Source organism: Lissotriton vulgaris, chromosome 4_1 (genome assembly GCF_964263255.1).
Source record: "Lissotriton vulgaris chromosome 4_1, aLisVul1.2, whole genome shotgun sequence".
NCBI classification, from domain to species: Eukaryota; Metazoa; Chordata; class Amphibia; order Caudata; family Salamandridae; genus Lissotriton; species Lissotriton vulgaris.
The window spans coordinates 1,328,850,363-1,328,868,976 of record NC_141691.1 but is presented as its reverse complement, the minus strand read 5'-3'; the positions used below and the strand labels follow the sequence as shown (position 1 = coordinate 1,328,868,976).

The 18,614-nt window shown below is 39.3% G+C and overlaps 1 protein-coding gene across 6 annotated transcripts in view; it reads left to right on the top strand.

The window, feature by feature from the left end:
• LOC147723944 (cadherin-7) overlaps positions 1-18,614 on the top strand; it is a 329,109-nt gene that overhangs the window by 91,800 nt on the left and 218,695 nt on the right. For all 6 annotated transcript variants that reach the window (XM_086965552.1, XM_086965556.1, XM_086965557.1 and 3 more), the window contains exon 3: positions 1,481-1,775. In XM_086965552.1, the coding sequence (XP_086821678.1) occupies positions 1,481-1,775 (295 nt within the window). The remainder of the gene's footprint in view (positions 1-1,480; positions 1,776-18,614) is intronic.

The following is an 18,614-nucleotide window of genomic DNA, read 5'->3' as shown; positions in this document are numbered from 1 at the left end:
CCCAGTTACAATGGGAAAGAGGTTGATGTCGGATCCCTTCCTCTTTTTGAATGTAAAAAAAAGGTTCGTTTGAGAGAGTGCAGTAGTCGCGAGGACCACTGCCAACTTTCAAAAACTCTTTTTTAGAATGTCCATTTCTTTCTTAAATGTAGAACCTGTTTTTCTTTAAGGAAAAAGAGCTGAATTTAGTTTAAAAATTACCTTATTTTAATGCAATACTGATGAGGTAGGGTGGATTGCAACACACTTCAATTTGGATTTTTAAGAAGTGATCTATTAGTACTTAGGCCGGTTCTTAAAATCTTTACTGGTCAAGTTGCAGCTAGCATTTTGTGACCAGATATTCGTTCATCTGTCCACTAATTTCTAGAAGCAAAAGCAGGTTTCGATGATAGAGCCAGTGCTTAGCTTGATATGTGTGGCTAAAGCGTATGTGTGGATAAAACGTCACACTTCCACTGAGAAAATTTGTGTAAATACAGTAAATAATTACCAGACTCCTGATATTCGAGTCTAGCTAGCTGACTACATTATGAAACTGTAGAATCTAATGGTGCATTTATTTGAATAAAAATCTAATGACATCCAAACAAAATGGCAATAGCCCTTCCCTGCATTTGTAGTTGCCTAGTCAATAGGTGAACATTGGGAGATTTGTTATAGCTGGAGGTTCAGTATTTTTTCGATGAGTTCTACAGTACAAATGTACATATAAGACACAATACAGTTTATGTCTTATTAATTAATAGTTGCTGCATGGCCAAACCTCTAGAAGTCTTTAGTGGTGCGGTAGTGCACAGCCCTTGAATGACTAAGTGAGTTTGTCTGAAAGTGCTTACTTGTTCATAATTTTAATTTAAAATGTAAGCTTGTCGAAACAAACAACACCCTGCAAATCCTCGTACATCACAGCCATTTTAAAATCAGAATATCTGCCTCGGAACAATTACACTATCATGGCATTCTAACCAAGAGGGATATCGCATGCTTATCTACAGAATTTTTTCCTCAAGATAAATTATATTTTGGGTGTTGTATCAGTAGTAACAAAACAAATGTTAGAAATTGAAGTGCAACAAACAAAATGAAACAACTTAATAAATGTGACAATGAATATTGCATTCTCTGCTTTGATGAAGTCACCTACCCGGTACTGTTTTAGTCTATCCCTAATGCAAATGTATGTGTCAGTCCATTTATGATCAACAATGCAAGTATAGAACAACCATTGATCTTAAATGACTTAATATACCAATGTAAACTACAGATTTGTTGAGATAAAATAAATAACTGTGCTTGCTTTCAGATTCTATCAATATTACTTGTAGATTACCTATCAACAAAATCATTAAAGTTATTGTGGTTAAATTAAAATAATAGATACCAATTTTTGATACAAGACTTAAGATGTATGCTTTGACACATCTTCATGTGCACAATTCTCCTTGTTGTTAATTTCCTCTCATTAATCTTTCACCAGCTTCACTCTGACGTAGATGGTGGAGAAGGTAGGATCAAGTACGTGCTGTCAGGAGAAGGAGCAAGTTCCATCTTTGTTATTGATGAAAACACAGGGGATATCCATGCCACAAAGAGACTTGATCGCGAGGAACAGGCCTACTACACATTGCGGGCACAAGCTTTAGATCGGGACACTAAAAAGCCGGTTGAACCTGAGTCGGAGTTTCAAGTTAAAGTTCAGGATATCAACGACAATGAACCAAAGTTTCAGGATGGACCTTATACGGCTGGCGTTCCTGAAATGTCGCCTGTGGGTAAGTAGTTATGCCTGCTGAAATATCTAAGTGAATAAAAAAATTAACTATTCATTTCTTACACAGAACATAGACATTGCAGACATTCCATATTGCAATTATATCCTCTTGTACATACGTAGGTTGTTTCAATAGAGGCGTAGTGGGCAAACGTTACATTGATTATTGTGACACTTTATTCATTAGATTGAGATTTTAAAATTGTCTTAACTACTATACACAAGGTGGAGCAGAGTGTGCCATTCAAATATGGAGCAAGCTGCTTAAGTTAGTCCACAGCAGCTGCTTTTAGTAAATTCTCTCTCAGGTCACAACAGTCAGCACACATTATTTGTATATCTACCAGTGGGCTGTTAGTAGCATGAAGTGGTAGGAATCTAACTATGGTTAGTTAAAAGTAGGTGGAGCAAATGCACCCTCTATAACTGAGTAATGGCATATAGAATGTATCTGGCCTGAGAGATCAGTCAGACTCCTCAAGATATTGCAGCATAGATTTGCAAAGTTTGTGGCACAAAAATGGATAGTTTGCTGCTCAAAAATGGAAATTTTCCAGTATTATGACATCACTTTATTCTACTTGTAATCATTCCTTTTCAGCCTTAAATCAACGGAAACAATTCTAGCAGAGTATTCCACTTTGACATAGGCGTTTAAAGTGTCTGAGAGTGTTTGTTTGCTCTATTCTCCTTGGTGGTGACGTTCTGGATCATAGGTTATGTTAAGCACAATAGCACAGGATTTCTAGTTATCCTGTTTTTGTGGCATTGTGCTGGCTTGGTGCTAGCTCTTCCGAGCTCCAGGGCTATCTGCTGTAGGGCACCAAGTTTTGATATTCCACTATGTTCAAAAGCCAAACTCAGGGTTTTCCAGCAGCTGCCCTGGGATTACCCTAGATTACAGTTCCACTTTTTTTCACCTGATCTCTTGTTAAACTTGACAGAGAGACAAGCTAAATGAATCCTTCATTTAACTTGTAGTATGCCAAGGGTTTGGGGCTCTGAGGGCAGTTATGTGAACTTATTAGATTTTTAAATTTACATCTTCACTGTATTGGTGATGTTGTTTTTTGTATAAAAATTCTTGTTCAGCTCTCCACGAGATATTCGGCAGGGGTCACACAAAATGAAATATAATAAAATAAAAACATCAGAAAAGTTGAAATTGCAACAGTGTATCTATGATGCACCCCAGGAGCTGCTCCAGGGATATGATAACTGGCAAGGGACCAACATTGTGTGCTGTATGCAAGAACCTTGAAGTACATAAAAGACATTCAACACTGAGTTACCATGAACAACAGACATGGTCTCGAATACACAGCACAAAAAGATGTTACGTGAAGGAACCCATTTATGAGGTGTTGAGCTTATGTTAGGGGGCTGTAGACTTTTTTTCTCATTAGTGGCCCAGGAAAAATTGTGTGTGCTCCTGAACTATCAAGTTAAGTTCGACTGAATATCAGTATCCATTAGGGTTCAACTGGCCTATAGGGAAATGAGGCAGGGACTGTCTGATAAGATAGTGTGTGTGATGGTTTTTTGTAGGTTCGTGGGTCTGTTTTATGGTCTGATGGGCATGTTTTTACTGTCAATTTTCTTGATATTACCACAAACATTGCTTGTAGCAAACACAAATGCACGTATATGTTACAAAACACCTATAGTGTCTCCAAAAGTTCAAAACAACCCTATTTGTGGACGTGGGCCACTTTTTTAGCTATCAGATTCATTAGTAGGAGGTACTTTTATTTTGGTGCCCTGACCTATTTTGTCTCCCAGTCGGACCGTGGTCTCCATATAATGTTACTGGAAAGTGCAGTAGTCTCCCTCATCTGTGGTTACTGGTTCAGTTTGGACCTCCCTCCTTGCAAGCAGAGCCTGTTGCTCTGCTGTGAAATATGTGTCAAAGAAAACATAAAGCACTGTCAGTGGACTTGCTGATGGTCAAAATATATAGCGGACCACAAAATGTTTAACAGTGCCATGATGGAGGATGGAGCCTAAATTAATCTGCTCCAATTATATCCCATTTTATTTCCAGACTATTTCTTAAGTGTGCCATTAACTTCCAATGTTCTGGCAAAGACATTTTGATTAAAACAGTAGGTGGTTTGAGGGCCCTTTACTAAACCTTTTTCTATTTAGGTCGGGCACTCATGTACATGTTCTTAAGCACCTGAAATGTGTTAGTATATCCAGCTAGGTAGGTTCAGCCTATGCAGCTTAGGGATCTTTTAGAGGGAGTTTGTCGCAGTGTGACCACAGAAAACCTAGATATTATTAAAGGAATATGCGAGTCACAGCAGAGGCTTGCTGCCTGCGTTTTTTATTCAAGTTGTCAAAAGTGATGATTTGGAGAACAAACAAAGGTTGTTTCTCTGTTATGTGCCTATTTAAACTAATGCTTTTGCTACAGGCTTTCAATTATAAACTGAAAAAGAAGGGTGCAACAGACAACAGCTCCATCTAAATGCAGATATTACATTTTTTTATCACTATGCGGAGTCAGGGCTCTCAGGCAAGAGAAGACAGACATGCACACAGGTTGGATTAGTGACAGAGAAGGCAGGTGCCTCGGGAAGGTGGTGTCTGACTTGTGTATTTTAGGGGCAGACTGAGACTGGTTAGGGCAAATAACTCTTAAATGAGCCCTTTCCCCACAGTGTTCACAAGTACCCTAAAGCCTATTTGGAACTGACAAAAAAGCAAGACTTTATCTTACAGTCATACTAGTCCCTTGCAGCTCACATTTGTCAATTTGTCACTGCAGTTATCTCTCGCTCTCTCTCTGTTAGAAATGGGGGTCTCTAGTTGGCAATGGTTTGCACCTTTGTCCAAGTAGAGACCATTGTCTCCAGCAGGGTTTGGGATTTATGCCCTTAGATAACCCCTGCACACCATCTTGGTAGCTAGGCATGAGCAGGCAGGCTTATCTAATAGGTAGTGTGTGAAGCATTTGTGCACATATAAAGTACCACAGTGAAAAGAATACAAATGGACACAGCACCAGTTTAGAAAAATAGAATATTTTTATCAAACAAGACCACAACGACAAAAATCCAGCATACAAATATCAAGATATCACCAAAAATAGGTTATTAACAAAAATAAAACTTGTAGCAACAAATAGCTCCACCAGGGGCTATTACGATGTCATGACAGATGAAAATCCCAAAGTACAGTGCCGGGAGGTGTGGTGCGTGGTGTCAGGCGCGGAGTAACTTGGCAAAGGATGAAAGCAAAGATTGTGATCAGCGTCGGGGAAGAATGCTTCATTTGTGCTGGGCGGCATTGGTTCTTTATAACCCCAGGGGAGTTGAGGCCTTGGTTCCTAACTGCAGTGAAGGGGAAGAGAGGCATTGGTTGCTTACTGTTGTTGGACAGGCGACATCGCAGTGGCATCAAGGCATCTGTTCCTTACAACAACGCAGTGCCAATGGACTCGGGAGGTCATCCAAGTCAGGTATCAGCTCTGTGATGGTTAAGCACCAGCGTCGGTGAAGTCGGGGTTTGGGTGCAATTTGTGGGCGATGCATCGTGAGAGGCACAAACGTTGCTCTCGGGTCTGGTCTAGGCAATAGTCTTGGTGTCTGCATAAGAGTCGATAGGGTGTAGCATCCGCAGGTGTCAGGGCTGCGGTGCAAGTTGGGCGGCGCATCGTGCACTTCACGAGCAGTGTCCACTGCTTTGTTGCAGGTTACAGCGTCACTCGCCGGTGTCAGTGATGCAATTTCCCTGTGTGGCAGCTGAAATAGAGGTTCCAGTTAGAGAAGGTCAGAGGACACAGTATGGCTAAGCAAGAAAATACCCACTTTACTAAAATAATCTTTTTTAAAAGATGCAATTTTATATTCTGAGTTCAGACATACACAACTCTATCTATCTACCTTGTACCAATAGGATATTATATTTTTAAGATGTTATAAATAAACTCCCATTCTATTCTATTGGTCATGTAGCCTTTCCATAGTTCAAAATGAAATACACTATATTTCACTATAAGGACATGTCTCACACACCAATAGATGTCCTACCTCTCACATACACTATACCCTGCCACAGGGGTACCTTGGGCCTACCTTTGGGGTGATTCACATATAATAAAAGGGAAGGTTAGGGCCTGGCAAGGGGGTGCGTTTGCCAGGTCGACATGGCAGTAGAGACTGCGCACAGACACTGACGAGGCAGGTCTGAGATATCTTTGAAAGGCTGCTTGTGCTTGTAAAGAATGGTTTACAAGGATTCCATAGACAATCTAACTTTACTTTCAACATGAATTTTCCACATTGAACAGAAATGCAATATTGCAAGAATGTGGCTATTGTTTACTTCTGAAGTGTGGAACAGATGCACTGCTGCAGCCCGGCTATGGGCTCACAATATACACAAGGGAACCTACATTCATCTCACAAGAACATTGTGAGAAAACTGTTCATCAAACTTGCGCGAGGTACACACATTTCACAAATACATGAAATGGAGACATGGTGAACTTTGCACTTCTACTTCCTTGAAAGTTTAATTTTGCAAATCCCCAGCATTTCATCTCTTGCTCTACCAGTGCAGTTCCAACAGTTGTTATATGAATTTAAAATGTACTAATTGCTTAATTAGGAGATCCTGCAGGGAAACCTTTGGTGAATACATTTATTTATTTATTTATTTATTCAAGAGTTTTATATAACACTGGCTAGACCTGGAGGTATCAGAGCGCTTTACATGAGGTTCCACAAAAATTACAATTACAAGATTACATCAGTTCCAATTTACATCAGTTGCTAGACAAACAATTGCAAGAGACATAGAAGACAAGATAATTGAAGTGTAGAGGGGAAGGGGGAAGGGTAAAGTGATAGGAGGGAGAATACAGCAGAGAGAAGAAAGGAAAGTCTGTCCAAAGTCCGGCTGGGTAGGTGACGGTCGAGGGGAAGTCCCAAAACCCATCTCCTCTATAGCTATCAGGTAGCTCCAACGAGCAATGACCAAATAGCTCGGTCTCAATGGGAAAAACAATTAAAGGAACATGGAGGGCAAAAGAAATGGAGCGTAGAGGGGAGGGGGCATGGAAGGAGAAAAAGGGGGGATAGGGGAAGAGACAACAGGGAGGGACAAAATGTTTGTCTTACGGCCGACTGGGTAGGTGACGACCAAGGAGGGAGTCCACGGTCCATTTCCCCTATAGCTAAACCAGGAAGCTCCATCGGGCATTCGACAAAATAGTTCAGTCTCAATACGTTGGGAGAGGAGAGAAGGAGAGACAAAAATAGAGGGAGGATGCCGGAAGAGACAACAGGAGAGACGAAAGGAAGTTTGAGTGAAGACCGACTGGGTAGGTGACGTCCAAGGAGGGAATCCTCGACCTGTCTCCCCTATAGCTAAACCAGGTAGCTCCATCGGGCATCAGACAAAGTAGCTAGATCTTAAATGACGAGGGAATAATTCACAAATAGACAGGGTGGGGAATGAGGGCCAGGACAGGTGAAGGCAGAGGTCAGTAACAGGAAAGTGGAGAGGAGTAGAGCGAGGCGATAAACAGGGTGGGGACTAGGGCCAGGACAGGTGAAGGCAGAAAGGTAGTTCGGCACGAAGTTCCCATGGATCTGGTGGGCTATAGATCGCGGTCCTGGTGTTGCGTCACAAGGTTAAGGACCCTGGTGCCCACCGAATCCACACATTGCTGCAGGGACGACAATGCTCTGTCCATTCTGAACGTAGATGATCTATTTAGGATTTGATGTCGCGACTGACATGCATGCAAGCTCACAATATCTATGTTGTGATGGGGAGGAGGAGCTCTGTATATACCGCAGAAACGGAAGGAAAGACAACATTCTGTATTTTTATGTTTTTATTGTGGGGAGCAGGGGATTGTGTTTAGATCCCTACCATTTTTCCAGCATTCTGTCAAGCACTTCTTGTTTAAGGAGAAAGCATTAAACAGACATATATGGAAAATGTTAGTCTATTTTACTTGTACTAAAAAATTCATTCAGCAGAATGAAATCTATATGAAATTTAAATTAATTTCTCCTTTTTACCCGAATGACCCGCTGTTCTTTATTATTGTGATGAAAAGCACCATATTATATTTTGGTCAAATGGAGGGGGTTTTAAGCCCAGTGCTTCTGAATTCTGCATCAAAATTCATTAAAGTTGAACAGAAAGCTATTTTGTGTAAGAAACATTAATACAATCTTACGTTTTTGGTACCCAAATTATTTAGTAAGTGCCACATATCTACTTATTGAAGTGCATTTCTTTTATTTCAGCAGCAGGCATGCACAACAGAATGGGTTGATTTTTATAGGATTGCAAACTGTGATCCACTGTTTTTCAGCAGATGTGTGCTGCAGTGTTCACCACTGAGGTGATTTAATGAGACTGGAACTTGTGGGTGGAGGTTGTGTGTAGAACTATGTTGCAGAGCTATTACCCTCTCCTAACATTCCATCACGTGTGGGAACCTGTGATGTTCTTTTCAAATCAACCCTGGGTTATTGCACTGGGACCTTGAAATCAGCTAGTTAACTTAGTATCAAATGCATTAATCCCCTTAGGTTTCTGACTAGTTTCAGAAAATGAAACTTGTTGGGCAAATTCAGCTCACTGGTATATAGGTGCATTAAATGAGGCCACCTATTTTTCCAGGGCTAGAACTAGTAAAGGGGTAAGTTACACACACACACACACACACACACACACACAAACGCTTGCACCAAACCATGGAACCACTTACACACCATCTGACAACCTAAACTGTGTGAATGTCTGTTTCAACCACTTACACATGCATTAAGTAAGACACAATTAATTCCTCACTTATATAGTCAGTCACACACATACTTAATCATGCATCCTAAATCTTATACACTCATTCATTCTTCAATACACATTGGTATATATATATATATATATATATATTCACTGAAAAAACCATAGGTTATAGGCCATATATAGTTAGGAATTAGCATTTACAAAACCTTGAAAATTCACTGAAAAAACCATAGGTTATAGACCATATATAGTTAGGAATTCGCATTTACAAAACCTTATTTTACTCACACAAAACCATTGAAATTCCATATATAGTTAGTTGCACTAACTATATATCGCGCACCCGCAATCCACTGCTGATGATGTCACATATTACATAATTCATGACATGGTCAGTGACATCACTGATGACATCACTGATGACATCTCAAATGACATCACTGATGACATCTCAAATGACATCACTGATGACATCTCATTTGACATTACTGATCACATCACTGATGATATCATTCATGTGATAATACGATGAACCTCTTCAGACTCTAATATAACCTTAGATACAATCAGTGTAAACAGACACTCACAGACTGTCACTCATCCATGGAGTTACTCACACACCTAGTCAGTCATGCAAAGAATCAATCACACCTCCATTTCCTCAACTATACAGTTATACAAACTTTACTTATTCAAACATATACTAACACATATTTACTCTCTTATACAATCCCTGATACAAGTTCACAATGATCCATACAGCCACTCACACATTCACTGGCTCTTATGCACAGTTATTTATATATGTCAACTCTCACATGTACTGTGTTTTACATATGTACTTACTTTGACATGTAGCACTGAGATATCCATTCACTCACCAATACACTCATGCACACAGTCAACCGCCCAAACAGCTGTTTCCACATGCACTTTTGAAACCATACATCTAGTGAATCAACTGCTCACACATCTATGCACAGAGTCATACACCTCCCAGCCACCCACACACACACTCAGTCTCCCATACAAATACTTGGGCAACCAATCAATAACCCATATAGTTACTCATATAGCTACTTATCAACACATGCAACAGTTTACAGAACAACAGACATAATGATGCACAAATTAAGACAGTTTAGTCACTAACCCATGCACTCAGTGAGACACATTTAATCACTCACTCATACAGTCAGTCATGCACCTACTAAATCCTTCATACAGACACTTGTACATCCACTCATTCTTCAATATGTAAGACATATTTTAACTTTACAGAAACATACAGTCACTGGATGTTGTCATCAGTGATGTCATCAGTGATGTCATTTGAGATGTCATCAGTGATGTCATCAGTGATGTCACTGACCATGTCATGAATGATGTAATATGTGACATCATCAGCAGTGGATTGCGGGTGCGCGATATATAGTTAGTGCAACTAACTATATATGGAATTTCAATGGTTTTGTGTGAGTAAAATAAGGTTTTGTAAATGCGAATTCCTAACTATATATGGTCTATAACCTATGGTTTTTTCAGTGAATTTTCAAGGTTTTGTAAATGCTAATTCCTAACTATATATGGTCTATAACCTATGGTTTTTTCAGTGAATTTTCAAGGTTTTGTAAATGCTAATTCCTAACTATATATGGTCTATAACCTATGGTTTTTTCAGTGAATATATATATATACATACATATATAAACATATATCATCTGTATATCTATATAAATACAAACATAAATGCATGCATACACATACTTATATGCATACAGATGCATGTTATTTACATGAAAGTTGAAAAAACACTAATAAAAGCAAAGCTAAAAAGCCACCTCATTACAAACAGAATGGCTTTAACTTAAACGAGGGCGAGATCTATTGCATTTTCAATGCTTGTTTACTTTGGTTCCATCAAGAAGGCATTCAGATGTGTCACACATTTGCCATAAATTCTGAATGTTAGCACTCTAGTTGCACATTAGATCACTGTAGTAAAGCTACTGCTCACCAGGGACGTCTGCTGCTGGTATTCAAAGTGCATGTTTCAGTCTGCATGTCAGAATTTTTTTAATGAAATAGAAGAGGATTTGAGAAGTCACTCAAAATGATCCCTAATTTTTCTTTATGAAGCACTAATCATACTTTTGTTTGGCAAAATTAACACCCTCATGTTGTTCCTTTTTAAATTGAGTGATTTCAGACTTACCACTTCATTCCAATCAAGATGGCTTCTGGTGTGCCATACTTTTGTCATAAGTAAGACTGTTAGCGCTCTAGTTGTTCTTTAGAACACTCTGGGACATTCTGTCATTGGGCTATACTTGGGGTACATCTGGGTGATATTTGGGCTACATTTAGGCTCTTTTGTCTCTGGTGGCCATCTTTGGAGACTGTATGTCAGAATTTTTTAATGAAATTGAAGAGGGTTTGAGAAGTCACTCAAAATGTGCCCTAATTTTTCTTTCTGCAGCACTAATCATAATTCATATGGCAAAATATACCCCCTCATTTTGTTCCTTTTTAAATTAAATGTTTTAAGAGTTACCACTTTATTCCAATCAAGATGGCTTCAGGTGTGCCATACCTTTGTAATAAGTAGGACTGTTAGCGCTCTAGTTGTTCTTTAGAACACTCTGGGACATTCTGTCATTGGGCTATACTTGGGCTACATCTGGGTGATATTTGGGCTACATTTGGGCTCTTTTGTCTCTGGTGGCCATTTTGGGAGACTGCATGTCAGAATTTTTTAATGAAATAGAAGAGGATTTGAAAAGTCACTCCAAATGTGCCCTAATTTTTCTTTCTGCAGCACTAATAATACCTTCTATTGCATAATATACCCCCTCATTTTGTTCCTTTTTAAATTAAATGTTTTAAGAGTTACCACTTTATTCCCATCACGATGGCTCCAGGTGTGCTATACCTTTGTAATAAGTAGGACTGTTAGCGCTCTAGTTGTTCTTTAGAACACTCTGGGACATTCTGTCATTGGGCTATACTTGGGCTACATCTGGGTGATATTTGGGCTACATTTGGGCTCTTTTGTCTCTGGTGGCCATTTTGGGAGACTGCATGTCAGAATGTTTTAATGAAATAGAAAAGGATTTGAGAAGTCACTCAAAATGTGCCCTAATTTTTCATTCTGCAGCACTAATCATACTTTCTATGGCATAATATACCCCCTCATGTTGTTTCTTTTTAAATTAAATGTTTTAAGAGTTACCACTTTATTCCAATCAAGATGGCTTCAGGTGTGCCAAACCTTTGTAATAAGTAGGACTGTTAGCGCTCTAGTTGTTCTTTAGAACACTCTAGGAGGCTGCAGTAGAACACAAAGGAATCAACTGACAGTCTCTGTCCTTGTTGGATGTACATGTTTTACTGAGAATGTCAGACTTCATTTTCACATGACTGAGAAAGATAATGTGAATTTACAGAAAATATGCTTTCAGTTTAGCTTATAGATCCCCTTCCAAACCACTGTGGGAAAATCATAAGATATTAGTTTTCTTTCAAACAATATTCATGATATCACAGCAGAAGGTTTTTTCACATGGTAAAATCACCTTAGAACCCACCACAATTCCTAAAACGAGTATGGTACCATCAACAAATGATTTATAATGTAACTAAAGTCCTAAAACCCTCTATTAACTACAATGCTTTTTAATGAGGTGCTATCATGTATATTGGTCCCAAGATGGCTGCCAACACTTCTTGGATGAAGTGCTGACAGCCAATCAGATCAGATGTGTGGTTAGGGTCCGCCCAGATATATATCTTTTCAAAATCCACTGGAGCACATATATTGAGACCTAGCAAAGGCACATCGGGCTAACAGTCCCTACAATTTTGCCAAGTTTCGTGCAAATCCATTCAGCCGTTCGAGCTAAAAGTGAGGCCAACCGCCCTATGGAAATTAACATGGGAAAAACGCATTTTGGGACCCCCCTTTTTTCTCGGCCCCCCCTTGATGAAACCCCCCCAAATTGTCTGGGGCTGCTCAGAAACAAAATGTTCAATTTTCCTGAAAATTTCAGCCAATTCCGTCCACAAACGCCAAAGTTATTAGACATAGAATTTTCAAAAATCCCATAGAGAAAAAATCCTAACTATATATACCTACTGGCGACCGCCAGTAGGTAATATACATATATAAATATATATATATATATATATATATATATATATATATATATATATATATATATATATATATATATATATATATATATATATATATATATATAAAACATATTTGCATTTTAAAGAAACACATAGTCACTGGATGATGTCATCAGTGATGTCATCAGTGATGTCACTGACCATGTCATGAATGATGTGATATGTGACGTCATCAGCAGTGGATTGCGGGGGCGCGAGCTATAGTAAGCTGAACTAACTATAGCAGGGGAATTTCTATTGATTTGTATGAGTGAAATGTCCAACTAACTACAACGTCCCTGAAACCTATGTTTTTTTCAGTGAATTTCTAAGGTTTTTTTTAAATGCTAATTCCTATTTATAACGTCTATAAAACCTATGTTTTTTTCAGTGAATATGTATATATACATATATATATATATATATATATATATATATATATATATATATATATATATATTAAAAATAAAACTTAAATAAGAAGAAGAGTGCGATCATCATAACACATTTGGAATTTCAAGAGTATTAGGCACATACATGATAAAGGTACAGAAAGAAGAAAAGGGAATGGGTAAAGGGTGTGCACAGGTCTTACACTTAGTTTGTGTCCTCATGACATATTCATATGTTCATCTGCTAAATCACATTCATATTAATAGATATATAATCACTCTTAAGGGGGGATATATGAACGCTACACGAGTAACACAACAATGTCTTATGGTATATATATTTTAGCCTCATACTATGATCTTGTATGCACAGCGGAATAAACGGCTATCACTTGAGTGAATTGACTAATACTCAGAGTAAATAAGTGGATACACATACTTGTACTTCTCACATATTGGTTCGATTGAGGAGTGCAGCTGGGATGCATCATGGGATAACTAATCTTTGAGACAATGCTGTCTACATATGCTAAGTGTATTCATATGCTAAGTGTATTTGGGTCTTCGGGGTTCAAAGTACAGGGAAGTGGCACCTAGTGAATCTCATATATGACAGTGTGGTGGACGCCACAGAGAAACTTGCAATGAGATGTTGTTTACTCCACTGAAAAATATGAGCCATTCTTGCCACATATGAAATTAAACTAATTTACCTTTTTCCAATTTTGAGAATCATTTTGCATGCAAGGGTCAGCATTAGGTCCAATTATAAACCATCAAAAACAGATTTTAGTTGGGGAACTAAATGATCGAGTATTATTTATGAGAATTCCTGGGTGGCAGTAATACTCAAGCTTTCTTTAATGCATTTAAAGATATTGTCCCAGTACTTTTGTAGGATGGGGAAGTAAAAGAGCATATGAGCCAAACCTCCATCATGCATCCCACAGTTCTAACATTTGTATGATGTTAAGTTTGTGAAGTTTGACCGGGTCCAGTATGATCTATTAATAATCATGTATATTGTTTGGGGTATAGTTGATGAGATTTTATTTGGATATGTGGATCTGTAGATACGTTTCCAGTCTAATTTTATATTGCTGTGATTCTGCTTCCCATTTTTGTTTATTATGGATTTGAGCTCTGAAGGAATTAGAAAGAAGTATCTTATATACTCTGGACATGATGTGTCCAGTTTTGAATAGGCCTCTGATTGGTGTAGTCAGTGTGGGACTGTTGTTCAGTGACAGGTGCGTTAAAATCTGTACTTTAGGTCTCAAGAATTTTAAAAAGTTCATATTATCTAGTCTGAATTGTAACTGCAAAGTGGAGAAGGGGAGAGGTAGGTTATCATTGAAGATGAGTTTGACCATGCTAATCCCTTTTTTGACCAATCGGGCTGGAATGCCGGATTGCCATAATTTTTTTATTTTTGCAGTTGTACCATGTGAATTCCCTTTTAGAATTGCAAATGGTATTGTTCGACAAATAGCTCAGCCTTAAGATGGCTTTTTTAGTGTTATACATTATGTATCTGGAGTGAGGTAAGTGAAAATTGTGCTTTGTCAGAAAAGCACTAATAGGTTTTCTGTTTAAGAAAGATTTCTCAAGCAATACCCAGATTGATTAGTATTCTGACCCTTCAAAAACAGTTAGTGCCCTGCTTAAAGAGACAGGCTGTTTGGTCATTTCTAAAGTAAAGTAAGGAAGACCTAGCCCTCCTTTGTGTTTAGAGAGTCAAAGATTTTTAGGTGAAATTCCCAGTTTTTAGCTTTGCCACAAAAATGTTCTGAAAGTGAAGTTGATCTTTTTTAAGAAAGTTCAGATAGGGGGACATACAAATGAGGTAATTAAGGGGGTAACCATCATTTTGAGAGACTCAGATGTCCCCACCAAGAGAGAAATTTAGGTGACCACCCATCAAGAAGACCATTAATCTTCTTTAGTAATGCTACTTTGTTGCAATGTAGGATAGTGATGAGGTCACTGGAGAATTCTATTCCTAAGTATTTGATGCAGCCAGTCTGCCATGCAAAATCGGAGTTGTCCAAGTTATCTTTATTTCCATAATTATTGAGCAGCTTAACTTTGGATTTAACCTTGTTGAGCGTGTATCCCAATGTTTCCCAAAATTCCTGAATTGGTGTTATTAGGGCGGCAGTGGAGAATGGGGCATTCTTAGGGCCTGATTACATTGCAGTAAGTAAAGAATTCTCACCTAGGGCCCGATTAAGTTGCGGTTAGGGAGGCCTCCTAATGGCACTTACTCCTTCCGAATCAGTTCGGAAACGTGTCTTCTCAACCAAGGGCCAGATTACGATGCGATTAGGAAAATAGGTTCCATAGAAGTCAATGGGAGTCCAACCAAATCGTATCTGGAAGCATCCTGAAGCATCATACTCGATCAGTCAGACTCTTCCGATCCGAGTCAGTCGGAAACCATTTCCAAACCGATTAGATTGGGAAGATTTCCTAACCGCATTATAATTGGGCCCTTAGTGGTAACAAGGATGTTGTCTGCATTTGCTGCTATTATCACAGAGGTTGTGCCGAAAAAGACACTGGAAATATTTTTGTTCTCCCTTAGGTGGTATAGGAATGGTTCTAATCCCAATTGAAATAGAGGGGATGATAGGGTGCAGCCTTGCCTGGTCCCTTGTTTCAGGGAAAGTGCATTGAAGATAGTGCCTCCTGCTCTGACCTTAGCAACTGTTTTATTGTAGAGAGCCATCATCATACAAATCAGAGGCTCTCCAAGGTAAAATTTCTTAAGGGCTGAATTAAAAAATGTCCGATCAACTTTATTGAACGCTTTTTCTGCGTTAAGTGTGAATGCCTCCATGGGCAATTTTGTTATTTTTGCCTTTTCTAGAACATGGCAGGATGTTCTTGTATTTTCGCTCGAGAGTCTGTTCTTCAGAAAGTCCACTTGGGAGGGGAGAATGATTTTAAAGATGTATTTTTGTAATCTCGCAGAGATTATCATAACATATATTTTACGGTCCAAACTGATTAGTGAGATTGGTCTGTAGTTTTTTGTGAGCAGTTGCTTCTTTAATGACAAGGATTTCAGAACTTATTTATGTTTAACCAGTTGGGAATCACCAGCTGCAGAGATTTGTATTGAAACATAGTTAGAAGGGTATCGCAGTAAGGCATAAACCACAGGACAGAGTGGTATAAGATAACATGATCACCTCCACAGCCCAGACGTTATGCATAGGGTTCTATCACAAATTCAGTGTGAGGCTATGCAGAGGCCATGCAGAGGTTATTCGAGGCAAAGCAAAGCAAAGCACAGGATTATATTTAGATGGAAAGTAGTGCGCCATTGATTCTTGTGCCACTGGGATACTCCATTACAGGGTCATGCAATATCGTTTGGGGTTGCACAGTGTCCTGTGAGCATAATATGTGGCTGTTGGAGAGATTTGAGGTGTAGCGCCGAGATTGCTATAACTTGACTGTCTCTGCGGTGCTCTGTGCAACATATTGGCACTCTGTTTGCATTAGTGAATTATTACTAGGTTATGTGGATGCTAATTTGCGGTGTAACCGTCAATGGGGTGTGTTCAACAGGGCCAGCTGAATGCTGTCTGCAAAGTCTTTGCAGGATGTGTCTAATGAGCAATCGGCAGCTGTACAATTTACATGGCTTGCTTTATTTCTTCTGCAACGGGTAAAAGGTTCCCATGTGGTTTTGGGTGCTCATTGACAGTATGAGCGGCAATTAAGGCACAATCCAACATTCTGCATCCTGCATCATTCAGCACTTAGTGCGTGGTTAGTATTGATATACTGGTATTACATACACAACACACCACACTGATTTTACTTTACTATGATGTAAAAACAAAATGTACGTGTCTCAATATTTGGTAATTTGTGTTTATGTAATCACCAATGTGTATTTTGCACTGTGCTCAATTGCAGGGCTGTGGTGGGCTGTGTATTCACTCACTCAGCATTTTAATGTTACTGCTAATCGGTTTTCCGTCTTCATCTGTAGCACACAACATTATCCATTGGCTGCCCTAGCACAGAACTATTATGCCAACTGGGCTGCAGATCGGTATCATGGGCAGTGGTTCAGACTGTGTGAATGGCAGTCTTCACCCTCTGCTATGGCTCAGGGGCTCCATATGTTAGGTAGATGGCATACATTCTAAAGGCCCAGCTGTGATCCTTCTGCGGAGTTCATAGCAGTGTCTGGCTAAGAGACCTATGTCATGGTATGAGCTTAGTCACATGTCATTACGTCACAATATTGGTAACTAGCGCACTGTAGTATTGGGTGAAGGATGAAACTAGATGGCTGCACATGGTGAGGTGAGCCGCTACAGGTGGTTTGATGTATGGCATAGTTATCGAGCTGCTATTTTGGTTTCATGCAGACTTTAAGCCTCACACCAGTGAGTAGCTTACTTATGTTGCTTTGCAGTGTTTTTAAGCTCTACTCTGATAGGGTTGATCACCCTTTGTGCTTTCTTTCTTAGTTTAGATGGCAGGCACTACTCAGGATCTTGATGTTACATTGCCGTCATATGCTCTGGTGGGATTCCAATCCTTGCGGGAATAGCACAAGGGCCGGAGAGTGTTGAGTGACAGGTATTAGCGAAGTCTCAGATGAGGGCAAGCAGCAAGCAGAAGGGCATCACTATGCTCATATCTTCTCAATTCCATCTCTTTCATTCAAAGAGAACACCGAGAACCCCATCTTTCTATCACATTAATGTCTCCATGGAATGGAGCTGCAGGCCCATGCTGCCATCCTCCTCGCTCTCCAAGCCTTGTACCCCCCCAACAACTATTTTTAAAATTATTGTGTTAAGGTGATTTGGGAAGAAGTTGTGGTAATATTTGGTGGATTACATTTCAGACTCTAGGGGCAGTCCCTTAGAAACATAGATTTAATGTCTTTGTATTCTGAAGTGATGCTAACTTTAAGAAAAATGTTGTCTTTCCTTTGAAATTGGTGCTTCACCCTTATATGGCAGGTTTTGAACAAAAGAGTTTTGGGTTTCTTAGTTAAGAGAGTAATATGTAAATCAAGCTAATTTATGAACATCTCTAGGCTATGTGAGGAACCATTTCCATGTGATTAGACTTGGAAAATAAATCAAACTTTCCTCAACTTGTGGTCAACTTAGCCACTTCGGGTCAGATTTGTGAAATTATTCTGGTGCTCTTGTATGGGCACCACAAGCCTTAAGTGAGAATTACTATGTCACAGAGAGCCACCTTGTGTGCCTCTGCATGGCATGGTAAATTTGGAGTAATGCAACACAACTCAAGTCGATGCCCTGTGTTACTCTGCCTTGGAAAGGCATTCCATGGGTGGAGCGTGGGCGTTCTCACACGTCCTCCCATGAATTTTGGCACACTCCCAGATTTACTACAAATAGTGAACCTGGGAATGCATTAAAACGATACACACTTCCAAGGGACGCACAACAAGGTGAAATAACGTTATTTCTCCTCGTCACTTCGTCATTCTA